This window comes from Orbicella franksi, chromosome 6, assembly GCF_964199315.1.
Source record: "Orbicella franksi chromosome 6, jaOrbFran1.1, whole genome shotgun sequence".
Taxonomy (NCBI): Eukaryota; Metazoa; Cnidaria; class Anthozoa; order Scleractinia; family Merulinidae; genus Orbicella; species Orbicella franksi.
The window spans coordinates 2,152,093-2,170,103 of NC_138150.1; the positions used below are offsets into that span (position 1 = coordinate 2,152,093).

Sequence of the window (18,011 nt, forward strand, 5' to 3'; positions counted from 1 at the left end):
TGCTCTGAGTTTTGATGGGTTCATTGGATTGTCTGTGGCCTTTTTGATTGGCTAGAATGATTACTATGGTTTTGGTTTTACGACACTCAATTGAAAACCGCTCTAACACGTATTCAATTGTAGGTTTTAATTACGTTCAACAAGTAAAGTGAACGTTTGCGAAAATCAGTCGGATATTTGATTTTACATTTTTAGACCAATTATGATAATGAAATTATCAACATGACTTGTACAGCGTTTCCTGAGGGATGTGTGTGTGGGCAAGTAGAGAATCGAATTTAATTTATGTCACATTGTTAGTAACCAAAGGTACATTTATATGTAGAGTGTTATACATTAAAGTTCTTCCATGTAAGAATTCACCTTCCTTGTTGAGTTTTCTTTTGTTGCTTTTTAATTTCTTTCTAAGGCAATGATCATACCGAACTCGCAAAGTGAAGCTCAGTTGAAGGTCACCGTGTCGTTGAAAATACTTCTTCAAATGTCATACAAAGAAATCATTACCCTAAATTTTCTTGGCGCGAAGATGAACTGCAAAAACGTTAAAATGGCGCGTTCCTCCGTTGGCATTCGAACTCTCGTTGGGCCGAGTGGTTATGTTAGGGTTAAAGAATGAATCAATATCATTTCAAGGAGGTAAAAACGTGGAGAGATCAGAGGAAACTCAACAACACTAAGCAATTCAGCAACCTCGTTTCCAGGGTCTCTCTTCTTGAAGGGGAGAGAGAGAGACTGCAAACGTTGCTCGCACAAAATTAAATTTTTCCCGCCAAAATAACAAATCTCTCTTTTCTCAAATAACGCGTCCTCCTCAACAACCCTTAAAGATGAAGTCATCTCCGGTCAATAAAATCGTTGAGGTTCTACTGAGGTAATCTAAATAAATCTTTAAATGGGAGATACACTAATCTCGTTCCGCGAGTCTTCGTATCTTATTGCGGAAGCTCTCCGACCGCTGATCAAAGGGAACGAAGACCTTGTGTACGAGGTGTACAAAAGTACAGATATGACGAGCACGTGCTCACAGAAACCTAAGTTGTTGAGACTTCAGTAAAATAAACAAAAGATTATTTTACACGTATAGACTCAAAAGTGTTTTTTTTTTTCTACAATGAACATCCAGTATATGCATCTGAACAGAACAGTTTTGAATACAGAATACTCCGTAATACACAAAAATGGAGTCACATTAAAGCGATATAATCTATTCGTATAAAAGCTGGAAGTAACACGTGTTTCATTGTCCTCGGTATCTAAGGTGTCTGTTCGCTTCGCAACGCAACCGGTCAGAAGCTTCCAGACAAATTTGAATTCAATTTGGAATGAATAATATACCCTATTCTTCTCTTGTGTTTTCGTTCTTAACGCATTTAGTTTACACAGCTTTAAGTTTAGAATACTGACGTTAAAACGTGCGAGGAAATGACTCTCTATCTTTTTAAATACCGTTTGACTGTTGTTACATACGAGTGTCTACGCCGGAATATGCATTTATTCCACGGTTGATATTACACGACAGCATTGTTTTTTTACGGCTTTCAATGTTCCGAGATTAAAAAGATAAGTTATTCACTGGCGCACTCATCTCAATAAACATAGCAAAAACGAAATAATTGTCAGAGGAGAGCGTCGCAGTCAAAAGATACCATCGTCATTTTCTGTTTACCATTTCCCGGTGTCGCCTTCAAGCCCCGTCTCCAACGTGCGGGCGAAAAATTGATGTGTTTTTCCACGTCCCACTGTTTGAAACACTTCCTTCCCTGGAAATTCGTTAAGAATCTTATTTACCAGTAAATAAATTCCAAACGTCTTTCATGTTCTGACATGTAACAAGCAATGATATGAAGTACGGGTTTATTACTTCCATGTACTGCGCATACAAAACCAGAAATACAGGGGCGCTCCAGGAATCACAAGCGTGTATTTTCATTATACCATTTCAGTTGAAATCGCGTATCAAGCTGTTTTTTCGCCCCACGAGCTCGTTTCTCCGTGGCTGCCTGAAAATTGCGTAAATTCAGAGCAAGAACTTGCAGAAATGATAATTCTTAACGCCTATCAAACGCGTATATAAATTACATTCAGATAATATTTAACAGTCACCTGCAATGGCCGGCAGCTGAAGAGACACCACGCGTGCGCCCTTAATTCCCTTGACAATAACATGAATGACAGTTCGAAAAGTTAAAGTTTTTTTGCATGAAATTCTCAATCGCTTAGCTTTCGAATGCAAATCATGCGCCCTTTCTCGCCGCACGACTAAATGCAAATAACGAATACAAACATTGCCAAAACTCGACGGCTTTTTTGGCAAGGCTCTTTTTTTTTCTTGGAGAAAAACCATCGATATTTTTCAATTGGTGTGTCCTGTTCACGGAATCGCAGACGGATAAATTGACGGAGGAGTAATTTTTACCGCAAGAAATAAGAATGATTTGTGGAAAATTCTCCTTGCTGAAAGCATATGTTCAATTGCTTGTTTCTTGTTGACTAAGCGTGAAGGAAAGAGAGCACCTGTCCATTGGCGAATTTTTCGATTTTTTCTACTCGGATTTCTTGCTGAGTTTTTGCCCGCAAAACCACAAGAGTACCAACGTGGACTGTTAAAGATAATTTTTATGGGATTTGTGGCCGCGTTGGGGTGAAACAAACGCGCGGAGCCGATGAGGAATTCCCTTTAGAAATGAATGAGTCGAATAAGATTGCAACCAAGGAAATTGTTAGCATAAGGGAGGAAGACAAGATAGACAAAAGTGAGGAGGACCCGAGCATGCAAGATGTGGAATCACCGGGTAGTTCGAGCGATCAAGATTTTGAACTGCAAAAACAACGCAGCCAAACATCTTCTTCGCCGCCGCAAACTGCAAAGCGAAAAGATCGGGTGAGCATAAATGTTGGCGGTGTCAGACACGAAACGTACAGAAGTACTCTAAAAAATATTCCCGATACAAGGTTATCTTGGCTTGCAGATGCCTCGCCTGGCTCAGTGGACTATGACGCGGACATGGGCGAGTATTTTTTCGACCGCCATCCTGGCGTGTTCGCCAACGTTTTAAACTATTACCGCACGGGCAACCTTCACTGCCCGTTGGACGTTTGCGGGCCTTTATTTGAGGACGAATTGAGTTTCTGGGGTATTGACGACCAACAAGTCGAATCGTGTTGTTGGTTAACATACCGGCAGCATCGAGACGCTCAAGAAACGCTTGCTGCGTTTGAAGGGGTGGAATTCGACAATGATTACGAAGATGAAGAGCTGGATTTTGGAAGATACGGCTTTGCTTTCGCGGCTGAAACACAACCTGATACGACCTGGTGGCAAAAATATCAGCCGCGAATTTGGACGCTAATGGAAGAGCCTTATTCTTCGAAGCTCGCTAAGGTAGGTGTGAATAGGAGTTTTAAAAGGCACAAGGTCGTTTTTGATGCGGTGAATCTACAAGAAAGCCTTACAATTTGAGCTCATTTAAGAAGACAACACGCGTTGTATTCTGAGGTTTACAACTTACAATTAAACTCCCGACCGTGTAACATGCAAATTTCTCCCATCCATACAACGAAAAACGGCGCTTTTCTTGTCAATGATTGAAAAAGTTCGTTTCGTTTGAAGCGCGCGAGTGATATTGAAGTTTTAAAGAGTATTTTGTAATTGTTGCAATAAACGGCAACACGCCTTGAAAAGGAAGGGCAAATTAAAAACCCTATATATGCCCGAAGCGTGTTTTACTCATAAAAAATTGAATCTTCCACAATACATTTTCAGTCATGAGATGGAGTCGATGTTACGATCGTACGACTGTTACTAAACCACTCGAGAAAAATCAAGTAAATGTATGGCCTGCGAAGTTTTGTGTTGTCATAAATTTTTGAAACATTCAAAGTGATTTTTTTCCCCTCGACCTAAAGTCATATCTTGCTCGAAGCTGTTTACGTTATTTCCCGTAGCGCCAAGCACGTAGAAATATACAAAATACGCGATGAACAAATTGTGGTGTAAAAAAGATGAAAACCTCAATCGTAAATATTGTGGATTAAACGCTAGCGACGTTCCCTTTAACTTAAGATGTTGCATTTTTGAGGTTTTGCGAAAGACAAGTTGAAAATTGTTGACCTTTTGAAGAAAGGCATATTTAAAATTCATATCTGAACTAATATCTCGGTCTGCATATGTTAGTACACCACACTTAGTTCAAATTAAAAGCAGTTATAGAAGCTTTCTGCCGCGTTGCTGTCAAACCTAACTTGAAAAAGATCATTTGAGGGCAAAGGAAATTTAGTGGGTTTAGAGGGGAAAAATTTGATTGAAATTCTATTAGGCTTCGTATCATGAGTAGACCTAACTCGCTGATAGGAAATCAAATATTTATGAGACGTGCCTCCAATATGATTGCTTTATATTCGGTTCCCGGCGTGTTGTGAATTCCTCTAATCCTGAAATTGCAAAGTCCACTCGATTTAATGGTCCAAAGTGGTCGGGCTAGAAAGATCGCCAGTAACTTGCGTGCCGCGCGCTTAAAACACTTTAATAAACCATCGATTTTTATTCTGAATAAAATTCAGTTGATAAACTGGAAAAAAAAAAACATGCCTGATTTTTCGCTCTTTTTTGTCACGATTATGCCGAATTTCTCAGCATGTAGACTCTATGATTACCGCTTTAAAGCGTGAACGGGTTAGTTAAAATCCAGAATATACCACTTTTATTCAAAAGCAACGCAGCGGTTGAGAATTACATACACTAAAAATCGAAATATTTTCACACATTTTACTAGCTTATCGCCTCTAAAGTGTAGTTCAACTAACCACAATCTTCCAAGCCAGCAGTTTAGTACAGAAATTGAAGAGATGGATTTTCAAAACCTGTTTTCTTTGATCGTCTTTAGTTTTGGCATTGTTAGTCTTTTCAAGCGGCAAGATCAAAACAGTTCGTATCCACGGAAATATCTGTTAAATTCTCCGTATGTAGTCTAGAGTATTTTAAATGTTTAACTCTCCTTTAGCGGGGAAATTTCCCCAAAATACATTTAGCCGAAAACGTGCGGAAAAAACAATGTATTTTCCTAACACTAGTAGCGCTCGACTTCTGTTTTGACGAAATAAGTTTCGAGTTGGTTTCTTTTCGATATTTCATTTTAGTTTATTCAATCTCGTTGCCAAGCATTATTTTTAAAAGTTCTCTTTATTTGAATTAACAAGGGACAGACGCAATATTTCTTTCCTGACATTGAACGCGTTGGATTTAAGAAGTAGACTGATTCAGGCTGTTTTCTTCATGCTAAAGATAAAATCCCTCTGGTGTAAACAACTTGATACTAGGTAACCCAAACAAATTGAACCCCCTTGCGTGTTGAAAGTAAGAGCTAATGTACGCTTTGTAAAACATAAATTCCGAGGAAAACAGAAGGGAAAGATACATAAATGATTCAGTCCATTTTTCTGCAAATATTTACTTAGAGAAATATTTTCTAACTCTGAAGAATACAACAACCAGTCATTACACGACAGTAGCGTGTATTATAGGTAAACAATTGAGAAGGTTACTTACTACGGAGATATTATCACTTACTCAATTTCCACAGCTTAAGTCTTCTAAAAAGAAACCATGATAACTTCAAGCCTTTTGGCCTCAGTTTTTAAACTGGAATAAAGTTCATTCTGAGGCACCAAATTTAGATTTAAAGAGTTGAAATCGAGATTTGTACTTCGTAGCCAGCGAAATATTGGAATTAATTGTCCATGATAATTTTTGTTAGAATTGAAACTTATCTGCAACAAGGCGAGATTATAAGCCATACTTGACAACTATAGTAATTTTCTGCTTTGAGGAAACTGAGAAACTTTTGGGCTTTTTAATTCTTCGGGTGTAAAGCGAAGGCAAATGTTAGCCGTCAATTATCGCACCAGTAGAACAAACTATCCCGTGAAATTTTGTTATCCCTTCAATTCACGAGAGTGACCAAGGTTTGGATTCTCTTTACAATATTAACATGTCAGTCGCCAGTTAGGTGATACGAATAAAGAAACTCATCAAGGATAGGAACATTGTCCTGATGTATTACCAAGTTATCAGACGAACTAACATTAAAACAAGCGAACGGCGATAAGTAATAAACAACAAAATTTCAAGTGAGGTTTGCACAAGCTGTTTTCGTGATATATCAAACTCGAAAGACCGTGTTTGACCAAATCTCCAAACACTGAGAAGAGAGTTGAAAATATAATACGACGGGCAGCGGGAGCATTTTTGACGAACTTCAAAGTGTTTGGAAATGTGGTCAAACACTGTCTTGAGCGTTTGATATACCTTCTCAATCGAACCTAAAACTAGGGAGAAAACGGAGAAATGAGGTCGTTAAAATCTATGCTTATTAAGAACAGATACATCCAAACACCGTCACGGTCATGATTTCATTTGTTTAAGCTTGATGAATTATTAATGAAGTTGAGAAGGGTAATTTATAATCGTTATCTCAGGAAGAACTACACCCAATCAACAGACGTCTGATTGGTTCCTAATTTCGCGAGAAAATTCATAACCGAGCTAGCAACAACCAATCGGAAAAGTTACAGGCACCTACGTCATCGTTACGAATTTTTTGGGCCTCTGCAAGTGGGAAGGGATGGAGGGCGCGAAGAAAGAGGTTTGTTTACTAAGAGCAAGGGAAAACTTAACTTGAGAATTTATTTTTTCTTTCAGGTGATCGCCTACACAACACTAACGCTGATTGTCCTGTCTGTGATTCTGTTTTGTCTGGAGTCCATGGCGTTTTTCCAAAAGGAAAAACCCAAGCTGGCGCTTGAAATCCTGGAAGGAATCTGTGTTGCTTGGTTCACTTTAGAACTTCTGGTTCGCTTTACGTTTTGTCCAGCAAAATTGGAATTCTTTAAGAAGGTCATGAACTGGATTGACTTCTTGGCGATCGTTCCTTTTTACATTAGCTTGTATCCGGCCAACTCTGATGTTGAAATCTTAAACATTATCCGGCTAATCAGGATTTTCCGAATCTTCAAACTTTCCCGGCATTCGTCAGGGCTGCAAATTCTTGGACACACTTTGCGTGCGAGCGTGCGCGAGCTTCTTCTGCTAATCTCGTTTCTGATTATCGGTGTCGTGCTGTTTGCTAGCTTAATTTATTACTGGGAGAAAGACGAAGAGGGCACAAGATTTTATGACATACCAAACTGCTTCTGGTGGGCTGTAGTTACCATGACGACGGTTGGCTATGGTGACATGGCACCTGCCACCACTATGGGCAAGTTCATCGGTAGCATTTGCGCGGTTTGCGGCGTGCTGACGATAGCACTTCCGGTTCCGGTCATTGTCAACAACTTTTCTTTATATTACTCTCACGCCCAGGCGAGGCTCAAACTGCCGAAGAAGCGGCGAAGAGTTCTCGTGAACGCTCCGAACGCTCTGAAAGCGTCGGCTGTAGTCGAGAACGGAATGAGCGGCGATTCAAATGGCAGTTCGGATAGCGGCTGCGCAGAAAACAGCACTACTAACGGCGGAAGAAAGTGCAGTCTTCTAATCACAGATGAACTCAATGAGATAAAACCGAGACGTCCTGTTAGAAGGGACAGTCATCTGTTTAATAACACAACTACGACTTCCAATGGTGATGCAGGTACCGCCAACAGCAGGCCGAGTTACGCGATGCAGAAACGACTATCAATGAGACCAACTGTTCCTACATTACCTGAAGTAGAGTGAGCCGGAAGCTGAGATCTACATCTCAAGGTATTTGGAGTCAACGGATTGAATGGATTTAAAATGCTAGTGTATTGTTTTTTTATATCTGTGTTTCTTTTCAAGCTAAAAAAATAAAAAGAAATTGTTAAACGAGCCCGCAAGTGCGCAAATTGCTTAAAAGTGTATCAATACGATCATGAGAATTGATACTAGATTTAATGAAGATGATAGGTTGGCGATGATGTGGTGTTTGTCTCATGAAGTGTACTCGCGGTATTCAAGCTCTTTTGTTCAAGGAGAGGATAACAACTGACCGTGCAGTCTGAAAACTCCGAGTTTCAAGATGTTGTATTCATGATCAAAGCGGAGTGTTAAATTTTACCAACAGTTTAATTACTTTCAGTTGTTTACAGTAGTAGAAATAAACTGTTGTTACTTTACTGGATACTCCACTGTATGGAGAGTGCTGATGTAACTCAGGCGAAGAAGCCTGGTTGTGCTGTGTTTCAGCATTACTATGTATATGTCTGGATGGTAAGCTGTGATACAGGACAACTAATCTACCTCAATACATATACTGTTTTATGCTGACCTTACTTTTTTACTCCTCAGCAGGAATAGTGAGGCAACAACCCTCGATAACCACAAGACAACGCACCAGGAGACCCACCCTAGGTACAAGAAATAGCAAGTGAATAAAGATAATTCGTTGAAACTACAACCACCCTCAGAGGGGGAGGAGTAAGTGGAAATACCATTACGCTACACACGCTGGCCAGCGGTCCTCAATGCTCAAGGGAATGAAATGAAAATGCGCCCGGTATGTTTTCAATTGAAGGCCGGAAATTTAATTCATTACAACAGACCCCAGTTTACTGGAAACATGAAAGTGTCTTTTTCGCGGGCGAAATGAGTTAGAATCATATGATATAAATATGCGAGTACAAATATTCGAAATCCAACTATATACTAAGATCAAGAAAGAGAGAAGATTTTGAAAAAAGTATTTATTTATGTATCTATTTATTTTATGCGATTGTTTGCTGATATTATTAGCTCTTCTGAACTGTGCAATTTACTCCGACACCTGATTTTAAATCAAAATTTCATTGATTATTCTGAATTCAAAAAGTAACTATAAACCAGCAGATCAAAGAGAGATGATTTAGTTTGAACATTTTTGGCCCGACTAGATAATTGATAAGATGACATGAATTTTAAGAAATGATGTTGGATAACAAATTAGTCACCGAGTGAAGCAAATAAGCCATTCAATGCTCAGAAGAGAATATATTCCTGAAAGGAATATGAATTTTAGCTAAAACTGCTCCTAAAAGAGGATTTGAGGTATTAAACCTACGCATGAACGCGGTATGTACCTGGCTTTGTGTCGTAAGAGCCCGCTGTTTCTCCAGGTCAGTTACTTTGCTAGGCAACAGGGTGTATTGCAAGGAACGAACCCAAATCCTACCATGCTTTTAGTATTAAAATCTTTGGGTATTTCTCCAGACATTACAAAACCGATAGTTTGTTTTTCAATCGAAGAAGCTGTCATTTCTAAAATGAAAAGCGTAATTAGGATTGGTAAAAAAAATTAGCTCCCGCTTTCCTGAGCAAACAGATTTCTGCTTCCATGCGCCCTTAAGAGAAGTGTGAAATTTAACCTGAAAATTCCTTCAGACGATATTACACAGATCCATAAGCCGTCTGTACTGAATTGACTGCTACTTGGGAGCGAAAATGTAAAACCGATACGATACGCTACACCGAAGAATCTCGATCCCAGAGGCCGCGATACTTTTGGTCAGCACCAAGAAATCGAGACCTCAGAGAAAAATCGGAAGGTAAGCCAGCATTGCTCACAGCGGTTATTCTCTCTAAGCATGTTCAGAAACCGTTATTGAACTTGAACGTATGCGCACAATCATACAGGAGATTTTCTGGTTCTGGTTTCTGATTTTGTCAAGAGCGTTGGGCGTTCAGTCACCGCTGACCGAAAGCGCGTAGGCTCTGGGGACGAGATTACTACACCTGATTGGTCTGTGTGGAGCGCTGTGGAGCTTCGTTCTTAATATGAATTTTTCAGGCCGAATTAATCCCGGAGGTCCTTAAGCGGAAAAAGATCGATAGTGAATCGCGCAAAGCTATCATTTGCTCGGGTAAACACGCCTTTTTATTTTATCTCTTTCGCCTTGCGTATTGCCCGATCCGAATATGTCGTACAGGAAAACACAAGGTTGTTCTTGATTATCAAGACAATCGTTTGACAGAAGATGTTTATATAAAAACTTAGATATGTTCACATCCAATCACAGAATTCATATGTCAAGAAGAGTTTATATATTCCCATTTGTAAATAGTGTAAATAAACATGATTGCTATCTGGAGATATTTTCTTAGTTAGATAGTCAGACAGTCTAACCAGAAAAAAAATCATGTTCCGCAGTTTTTTTTAGCTGTTTAGTTGGTGTTACTTGTAAGTTTGAATAAAGCACTTTTAAATAGTTGGATTACATTGTATATTTTCTCATGAGATAGTGTGGAAATTTTTTCTACCGACTTAGTTTTCCTCGGAGCTTTGCACAATAAGAGATGTCATAATATCCTGACTTCCTTTCCCTGCAGGCACAAGTAAGTACATGATAACGGTATCTTTGCGCCACTGGGAACATCCGTTTCCCTCCGGTAAATCCCATATGTGTAAACATAAACGAAAACGGGGTATCTTTAGGTTTCTTTTCTCTAGTAACGTGCTGTTCCCATGTGATCAGTGTTAGAATAAAAGCATGCCTTCTTAGCCAATCAGGTTGAAGGGATCTTCCCGCGCTTGCAACCGGTGTGTTTTTCCGGAACTTTGTACGAGATTGGCTGCGCGTTTTTGTTTTCCCGCGCCTGTCAACCTACTTTCCCGCGCAACTAACTACAAAACGCAATAGACAGACAACAATGCCCAAAGGAAGACCACACTGATCGACAAACAAATGCATTATTGTATTTACATTTAAAGAAGAGTACATATACCATGTGTGAATACTAGAAGGCAGTTTCTGAAATAAATCTTTCTATAACTTTTTAATAATATTTCTGACGGATTCCGTAAAGATAGACACGAAATTTTGAAAACTATGCGAACTATGTGAACATTATAATTCCTAAAGAACTTCTGGTTTTTAACATTCACACACTGCAGACTTAAGATACCTACTGAAACAGATTTTATAGTCAAGACAGAGTGTACCTGGGTATTTAATTTTCCATACATTCGTAATAAATGTCTCTTTGGGCTAACAATATTTTAAAAAAAAGAAACAAATACATGGGAAACGAAAACCACAAATTACGGGTATAGATTTTTCTTGACTGACAACAGCTGAGGCTTTTCTCAAGGTGTTGGCTGTTTGATAGTTTCTTGGTAGATCGGGGTTTAGACAACATCAAAATTCGTCGTGGAAGGATTGACCGAACTGCGTCACGTAACTTCCGGCAAAAATCTCATGGCTCATGACGAACTCGTCAGCGGTCAATTTCCCATCCTGAATACAAAAACAAATCACGATGCTATTAATTGATTGATTATCAAGATAACAGTTAACGTTTCGGCAGCTTCTAGATTGCGTGATTGTACACCATCAGATTGTCGCATCAGACTCTCAGAGTGTCACGCGGTCTGTCGGCACGTTAGACTCGAAGGGGGAAGTAAGCAAGGCAACCGATCTTTGTAATTCGTGCCCGTGTGTGCAATTTGAAGTCCACCACTCTTATTTCAGACTGAAGTTGGTCGCGTGCTCAAGAAAGTGCTAATGATTGGTTAAATTCATCAATAAGGTACACTATACTTCTAAAACTACATAGATTTCTCTGGTTTCGGTAGAAATTGTAGGTGTTGGTGTATTTGGTGGATATGGGTCTCTTGATAATCAACTCCTGTCACACGCTGTTACTCCACAAGGCATCTTACATAAAGACCTCAACAGAACTTCATCCTTTGGTCAAAACTCTTTACTGATCAGTCTGACAAACGTCTTTCGAGACCGACATGTTGCAAACTTAAGACACCCGTTTCTCTTGCTGATTTCAATAGCAGTTTTCTCGGTGAGAGGGAAGCTTCTTTTTTCTTGTTTCATCTTTTAGAACTGTACGGTAGTACACGAGCATATAAAATTTAACTAGGTATTAAATACCTTGTTCATATCAGCATATTCTATTAAATGTTGAGCTTCACCCAGGGCCTTGTTGAAGTTTCGTGGTCTTCTCCATTCTTCTATTTCTTTCTGGGAAAACAAAAACGCAACAATTTTTCCGATGAATAAAAGTTTTGCACGTGCTAGATGAGTCAGTCAGAAGCTTACAGATGTAACATTGTCTTGTTTGGAAACACATTCTCGAGGCACCTCGTATACGTAAGTGATGGATTAAGCAAGGCTGGGTTTCTCATCTGCTTCTTGTCCAGTCCAAACAACTGGTATTGCCAAATAAAATCTAGGTATTCCAAGGGACTCTAATCGTACTTACTAGGTTAAGGTAGCCATCGTGGTCTACGTCATACTTCTCATTAAAATCCGCTATGTATAAGGAATTAAAAGTTGGCATATCTATGTACGCTGCAAGAGAGAGGAAAACTACGTTAGAAAACAAGGGAAGAATGTAAAAAGGATAAGACAGTGTACTTATTGAATGCTTGCTTTAACTCAAAACTATATTCTAAGAAGAATTTTTAAAAGCAATTTCAGAGTCAGAAGCAACACGAGAAAAGCATACATGAGACTGACTATGCAAATTGGTATCCGCTTCGCAGGACTAAACATATTTTATGCGCATGCTAGTGTGGAACAAATTCGTTCGGGAGGGCGGGAAAATGAGAGACCCTGGGGATGAGGTTGAGTATGGAATAGCATCAATTTTTACCTTGGAATAATTTAAAACTAATCTTGAAAGGCCGACGCCCGGAGCGCGTGCATGGTAAAATCAGTCAAACTACTCCGTAGAAAAAGGTAAGTATATTAAGGATAGCTCACCTAAATACTCGTCCAGAGAAAGGCGGCCATCGTGGTCATTGTCGTATTTATCCATTAATTCCTGCAAATAAGGCTTAATATAGTTAGAGATTTCCACTCCCATCGAGCTTGACAATACCGAATAGAGTCATTTTGGACAAAAACAGGTCTGACTTATTTACCCCCTGTTATGATTCGGAGCAAAAACGAGCCAAACTGGAAAGCCTAACTAAACATTTGCAATCCAAGACAAAAACATTCAAATTTGTTTACACCTACCACGGCAATATAAGGCAGCATGATTTCATGTTCTTTGGGATGATGGAAATACTCGTATTCTTGGCGGTTCAACATGCCATCTTTGTCTTGGTCGCTGTATCTCCACTTCTTCTTATCGTAAACAACGTACTTTTCCAGATTGGATCTTTCCCATCTGCTGTGCATATCTGTCAGGCAGCGAATAATCATTCGTTAATGATCCAGGAAATAAGGCTTGTTCTTCGGAAGAGATAACGAAGAATATCGAAAGAGACAATGGGCTATAGCTAATGCAAGTTGATAAAATATCAGGCCCCGTTCATAGTACGCCGCAGAAATTTGAAAACAGCGTTTTCACTCTGAAACGCATTACATGTTTCCGTCCACACTACGCTTGGGAAATCTAAAAACGCGACAATCAACGTTCATTTTGGATTTAAGTTTGACGAAAACTCGAGCAGGGAAATCACAAGATTCTCGTAACATCATCGTTTTCGAGAAGCTTCGTATTCAAAATGTATTCCGTCTACACTAAAACGCAAAGCCGGCGACGACGTTTTAAATTCCTTTGGTTTGAAGAGCGTTTTCGAAAAGCTCTGTTTTCGTGACGGATTAGTGTGGACGGTAGGCCTAATAGTAGAACTAATATAAAGCTGGGAGTTCAAATTTCTCCGTCATAGTGTGGTCAAGGCCTCACTTTGGTATGAAATAAGATACAAAACACATATTTATGAGGCCAAGCTTGAACGAGGATGTGGGAAATAATACACGTTGATCTAAAATAGCCCAAGAATTTTAAGAAATTATTATCTCTTGTTAAGCAGACCGAGAAGAGCCCCTCACTCCTCTAGAGAAATGCGTCGTAGGATTTATTCTATAAAATGGCTACAACTGCAGTGTATTTGCCGGTGAAAAATAGCAATTGGTTACGGGCAAATTATAACGCAAACTGCAGACATGATATTCTATAAATGTCGATACTTTTCTTAGCAGATACCAACCCTCCTCGGTGAATCCAAACGTCCTCGTCATATACTCCTTCCACGTGACCTTGTCGTTGTTATTCATGTCCAGATCTCTAAATATGGCGTCCACGTCCTCGTCAACAGTCCACTTCTGCATCTTGTGTCGAACCCAGATCTCTAGCTCGGCCTCCTCTACAAAGCCATCCTTATTGATGTCGATACGAGGCACTAACATTCTGGAGAAATGAAATGAGATGACGAAATCTTACCTCGTTTTGCTTTGAAAGGCAATCATGTCTTTCGCAACAATCAAATTACTCAGACGTTGTGTAACCGATGAAAATATTTCATACAAAAACATTTAAATGCAGGGCATCGCACGACACACAAAGGCTCTGAGGAGCTGCTTCCATATTTAATTTTTCGTAGAGGGTTTCTGCCATACCAGTTTGGTAACTCTGGCCGGCGGGAAAAATAGCGTTACTAATCATGCATTTCAAATTGTTACGACTTGATTCCATAAATCCCTAGAAAAATTCCAAAAAGTGCAGTCCAGTCGAATATCATTCTCCTATAACGCGCTTTTAACGAAGAACTGACTTTGAGGTGAACAAGATTTGGTGTGCAAATCAAAAAGGTAAAAAAACAACATCAGCGATCGAACCGAAAGAGGGAATAAAGTAAGCATAAATTTAAGTTCATTAGTTGAAGTAGAAAGATCGTTTTGGCCAGGCGACGAATTTTTCAAGGTTTTTTTCAAGGTTTTTAGTAACGCTTAAAATTAAACGAACCAACAAAGACTATTCAGGCGTAAAATTGAAAAGAACAGGTTCATTACACGTCGCTATGCATAAATTTACCTCAGTCCCAGAACAATTTTAAGCAATACCACTTTTGAATTGATCATGAGAAAATGCCTGATCGAGCCACAATCGATTTGTTTTTGCGAGCTACATAACAATATTATCACTCGTAGTTCTAAAAGCATTAGTTCTAATATGAAAAAAGTAAGCTTCTTAAATGCACAAGCAAGTAAAATCGCGGACACTAGTTACCTGTCATACAAGGACCAATGAGCAAGCGACTCGCTAAGATCTTGCTGCAGGTAAGGTACTAAGAGTACTAAGTTTGGATCGAGGTTCAATGATCATTGTAATGCACAAATCATTAAGAGAATTTTGAGAGACGCAACAGCGTTTGGAATATTTGCTCAGCTGTTTATTTGTTGAAGGAATAATTTATTTGGCATGTTAAAGAACCGCGCGTGGATTTTTTTTTTGATCAATTATTATTATAATAAATGAAAAAAATATTGGAAAAGAAATCATCGGGTAGGGAAAAGTTGTTCGTTATCGTAGAGGTAAAGAAAAATATTTCTAGTCCTTTTATTTGACAGGCGATGATAATAAATACACAAACAGTACGAGGGGTTACGATCTTTAATAAACTCTCCGTTCTTGTTATATATATATATTTTTAGATTTTACCGTGATTTAGAATTCTAATTGAATGTAATATCATTAATTCGATGAACAAGTTGCGATCGAAATAGATGATCGTAACGTTAGATTTGTTTAGAAAATTACAAATTCCAAACAAATCTTTCGTAATGGATCATACAGAAGTTTATCCACAATGTTGGGATTTTTTAGTTAGTAACACAGCGCCATTTAGTATTGGACGTTTACCAAATTATGGCGTCTTATTATAATCTTGATATCTATATTAGTGACTGTATTGGTTTGTAATTATTCCAGTTTTGTTTTTAAACAATGTATAGATTACCTGAGACGTCTCCTGGACTCCTGAGGGGAAAGTTTTTCAAACTCTTTAGCCAGCTTCTCTCCGAGAAAGGCGACGTGATCGTCGTGATTGCTATGTGTCTGTTGCCCGAAGCTGTGCTCAGAATGCGACACAGAACAGCTGAACAGTGAAGCGAGAACGACGAACAGAGAAAGAGAACGGCGCGGCTTCATGTTAAGACCTAGCTCAATTTCCATGCGTTAGAAAGTTTGTTCGTTGAAGAGTACGGAATCGATTACTTGTCTTGTTATTTACGCGGCCATGTTTAGCCAGCTGTGACGCGTGGTAGGACCACAGGTGCGCCACGTTCCCTAAGCAAAGCTACTGGTCCGTCGTGGACTGGATCCAGAGCATTCATGAAATCTGGTGCCCATTCCCAAGATCAGGCTGATCTGTCCGCTTCGTGTTTACGTTCCCTAGAAGCGTTCACGAATTTCTAAGATGTTTTCCTAAGCTAAACTTCTCTCGATTTGGTCTTGTACCTTTTTTTCAACCAAATGAAAACACGGGATATATATTCGACTACGGGTTGCAGCGACATATTCCAAACAGACCATATTGGTATTCTCGGTATTGAACTGGAACTGGCTTGCAACTGAGGCTAATACAGGGAGTCTATTCAAATGGAAATAACATTTCATCATCCATCAATCAGTCGCCTTTTGCCGCCACCTCTGCCCCCGCTAAATGTCTAGGATCCGAGATAGTATTTATCCCTTTTTAATGATATTCGCTCGCATGAGCCTCCATTGCAAGCTAGTACCAGTCCAATACCGCGAATACGAATATGGTCTATTAATTTATACTCTTGGCAAACCAAACTAGGAATGGGAAAGCTAATTTTCTGGTTGGAGTGAAATTATACAAGATGAGGGTAGACTAGAACTGAAATAAACTCCTTTTATTGATTTGTTTTTTAATTAAAAATATATTATCCGAGGATGTTAATATAACTAACAGTTGACCCTATAAATAAAGTCATCATTATTTTATTATTTAATAATTATTTATCATAAACGACAGTCGTATTCTAAAAACTGAAGTGCTAACCGTAAAGCTGGACTGTCTCTGTCAGGCACTTCGCATCTTTTTCCGACAACAGTATAAACTACTGTGTAAATACTTTTTCATTAAAATAATATAAATATAATATAACATATAATTGCTTCTTATTGCAAATAATAACGATAATGAAGATGAACATTGTTAAACCTCAGATTTTTGGCAGCTTTTGGCTCAACTTTTATCCGTTATAAATATCTTTAAAAACTAATATATTATAACATAATGTTTTCCGGTCAATAATTTAAATATCTCTGTGTTAAGTTACAATAATGATGCATTTCACACAGCGCATGAGCATTTACGCGGATATACTCTAGTCTGAAGGGCCCCGTTTGCTAGGCGGACGCTGACCGTCTGGTAATCCAGTTCCACACATGTTCTCTTGCCGTACTTTTTAAGGGTACTTTCACAACCGGTAAGCCCTGAAACTTTCTTACAAATGGGGAACGTTTTGACATCGCCGCTTGATAGCTGGACCGTCTGGTAGTTACCAGTGTAACAAGGGCCTAAAGAAGACCTCTTCTGTCTCAAAACAGGTCTGGCTTCGTTCAGTTGGATTATGTTATCTGAACTGAACTGAGACTGTACTGCTTCATGGCTTGATGAATCTTGTTCTGATAATCTAAGGACATCAGCTGGATTCTCTTCTCGTTCAGTTGGATTCTCATTTGTCTCATTCAAGATCGTGTTTAATTCTTCCACAGCTAAATCAAGCATTTTTTCAATGTTGTCGTTGCTGGTTGATGTGATAGCTCGGCCATTTCCACGGTGAAGAAAAACAGCGAGAATAATTGCAATAACCTGCGAGCCCAAAAACAACACTAAGATTGATTGTTTATTAATTATCAAGAAAGTTCAACACGTAATGTAGATCTAACGCCAAATTCTCACAACTCCTATTAGATGAAATCTATGGTGACATGTGAGGAGAATTAATACTTAATAACAGGGACCAAACAGTTAACTTGAAGTTGAGAAACAATCTTTGTGAAGAAGTTTGGTTTTTAATATCTTTATAATGGATGTGATTAGGTCAATAGGCTGGAAGACGGATGAAAAATAATTTCTCCTTGAAAGTAAATTGTCAACTTAGCGTACAACATTAGTGTTCAGTTTGAAAAGTGCTCAGTTTCTTCCTTTTAAAATTAGATTGAATGGACTATTGGATAACTTTGAAGCATTTTGTGCGTTTATAAACAATCACAACGCATTCTTACCTTAATAATCTCCATGACT

At 38.9% G+C, this 18,011-nt stretch overlaps 2 protein-coding genes across 3 annotated transcripts; one reads left to right on the forward strand and one right to left on the reverse strand.

Annotated features, from left to right (window-relative positions):
• The first annotated feature begins 29 nt into the window (after positions 1–29).
• On the forward strand, positions 30–10,375 carry LOC145491583 (potassium voltage-gated channel protein Shaw-like). Of its 2 annotated transcripts, none has more exons than XM_081470825.1 (3): positions 30–3,382; positions 6,698–7,738; positions 8,306–10,375. In XM_081470825.1, exons 1-2 carry the CDS (start codon positions 2,684–2,686, stop codon positions 7,709–7,711), a joined length of 1,713 nt encoding a protein of 570 aa, XP_081326951.1. In that variant the 5' UTR covers positions 30–2,683; the 3' UTR covers positions 7,712–7,738; positions 8,306–10,375. The 2 variants fall into 2 exon arrangements, with proteins under 2 accessions (XP_081326951.1, XP_081326950.1); XM_081470824.1 differs by having other exon boundaries at positions 8,303–10,371.
• A 144-nt stretch (positions 10,376–10,519) lies between these two features.
• LOC145491584 (calumenin-A-like) lies at positions 10,520–16,526 on the reverse strand. The gene is made up of 7 exons (XM_081470826.1): positions 15,693–16,526; positions 13,944–14,143; positions 12,964–13,130; positions 12,706–12,766; positions 12,203–12,291; positions 11,872–11,961; positions 10,520–11,223 (listed from the first exon to the last, which is right to left on the reverse strand). The coding sequence occupies exons 1-7, from the start codon at positions 15,905–15,907 to the stop codon at positions 11,125–11,127; spliced, it is 921 nt and encodes a 306-aa protein (XP_081326952.1). The 5' UTR covers positions 15,908–16,526; the 3' UTR covers positions 10,520–11,124.
• Positions 16,527–18,011: the final 1,485 nt, after the last annotated feature.

What these genes read in the sequence shown, in the direction of transcription:
- LOC145491583 (XM_081470825.1), top strand. Translation starts at nt 2,684, where the DNA reads ATGAATGAGTCGAATAAGATTGCAACCAAGGAAATTGTTAGCATAAGG. An exon ending in ATTCTTCGAAGCTCGCTAAG is followed by an intron (nt 3,383 to 6,697) that starts GTAGGTGTGAAT and finishes TTTTTCTTTCAG; the next exon opens with GTGATCGCCTACACAACACT.
- LOC145491584 (XM_081470826.1), bottom strand. Translation starts at nt 15,907, where the DNA reads ATGGAAATTGAGCTAGGTCTTAACATGAAGCCGCGCCGTTCTCTTTCT. An exon ending in TTCTCTGGACGAGTATTTAG is followed by an intron (nt 12,292 to 12,705) that starts GTGAGCTATCCT and finishes TCTCTCTTGCAG; the next exon opens with CGTACATAGATATGCCAACT. An exon ending in AATATGCTGATATGAACAAG is followed by an intron (nt 11,224 to 11,871) that starts GTATTTAATACC and finishes TTTTGTATTCAG; the next exon opens with GATGGGAAATTGACCGCTGA.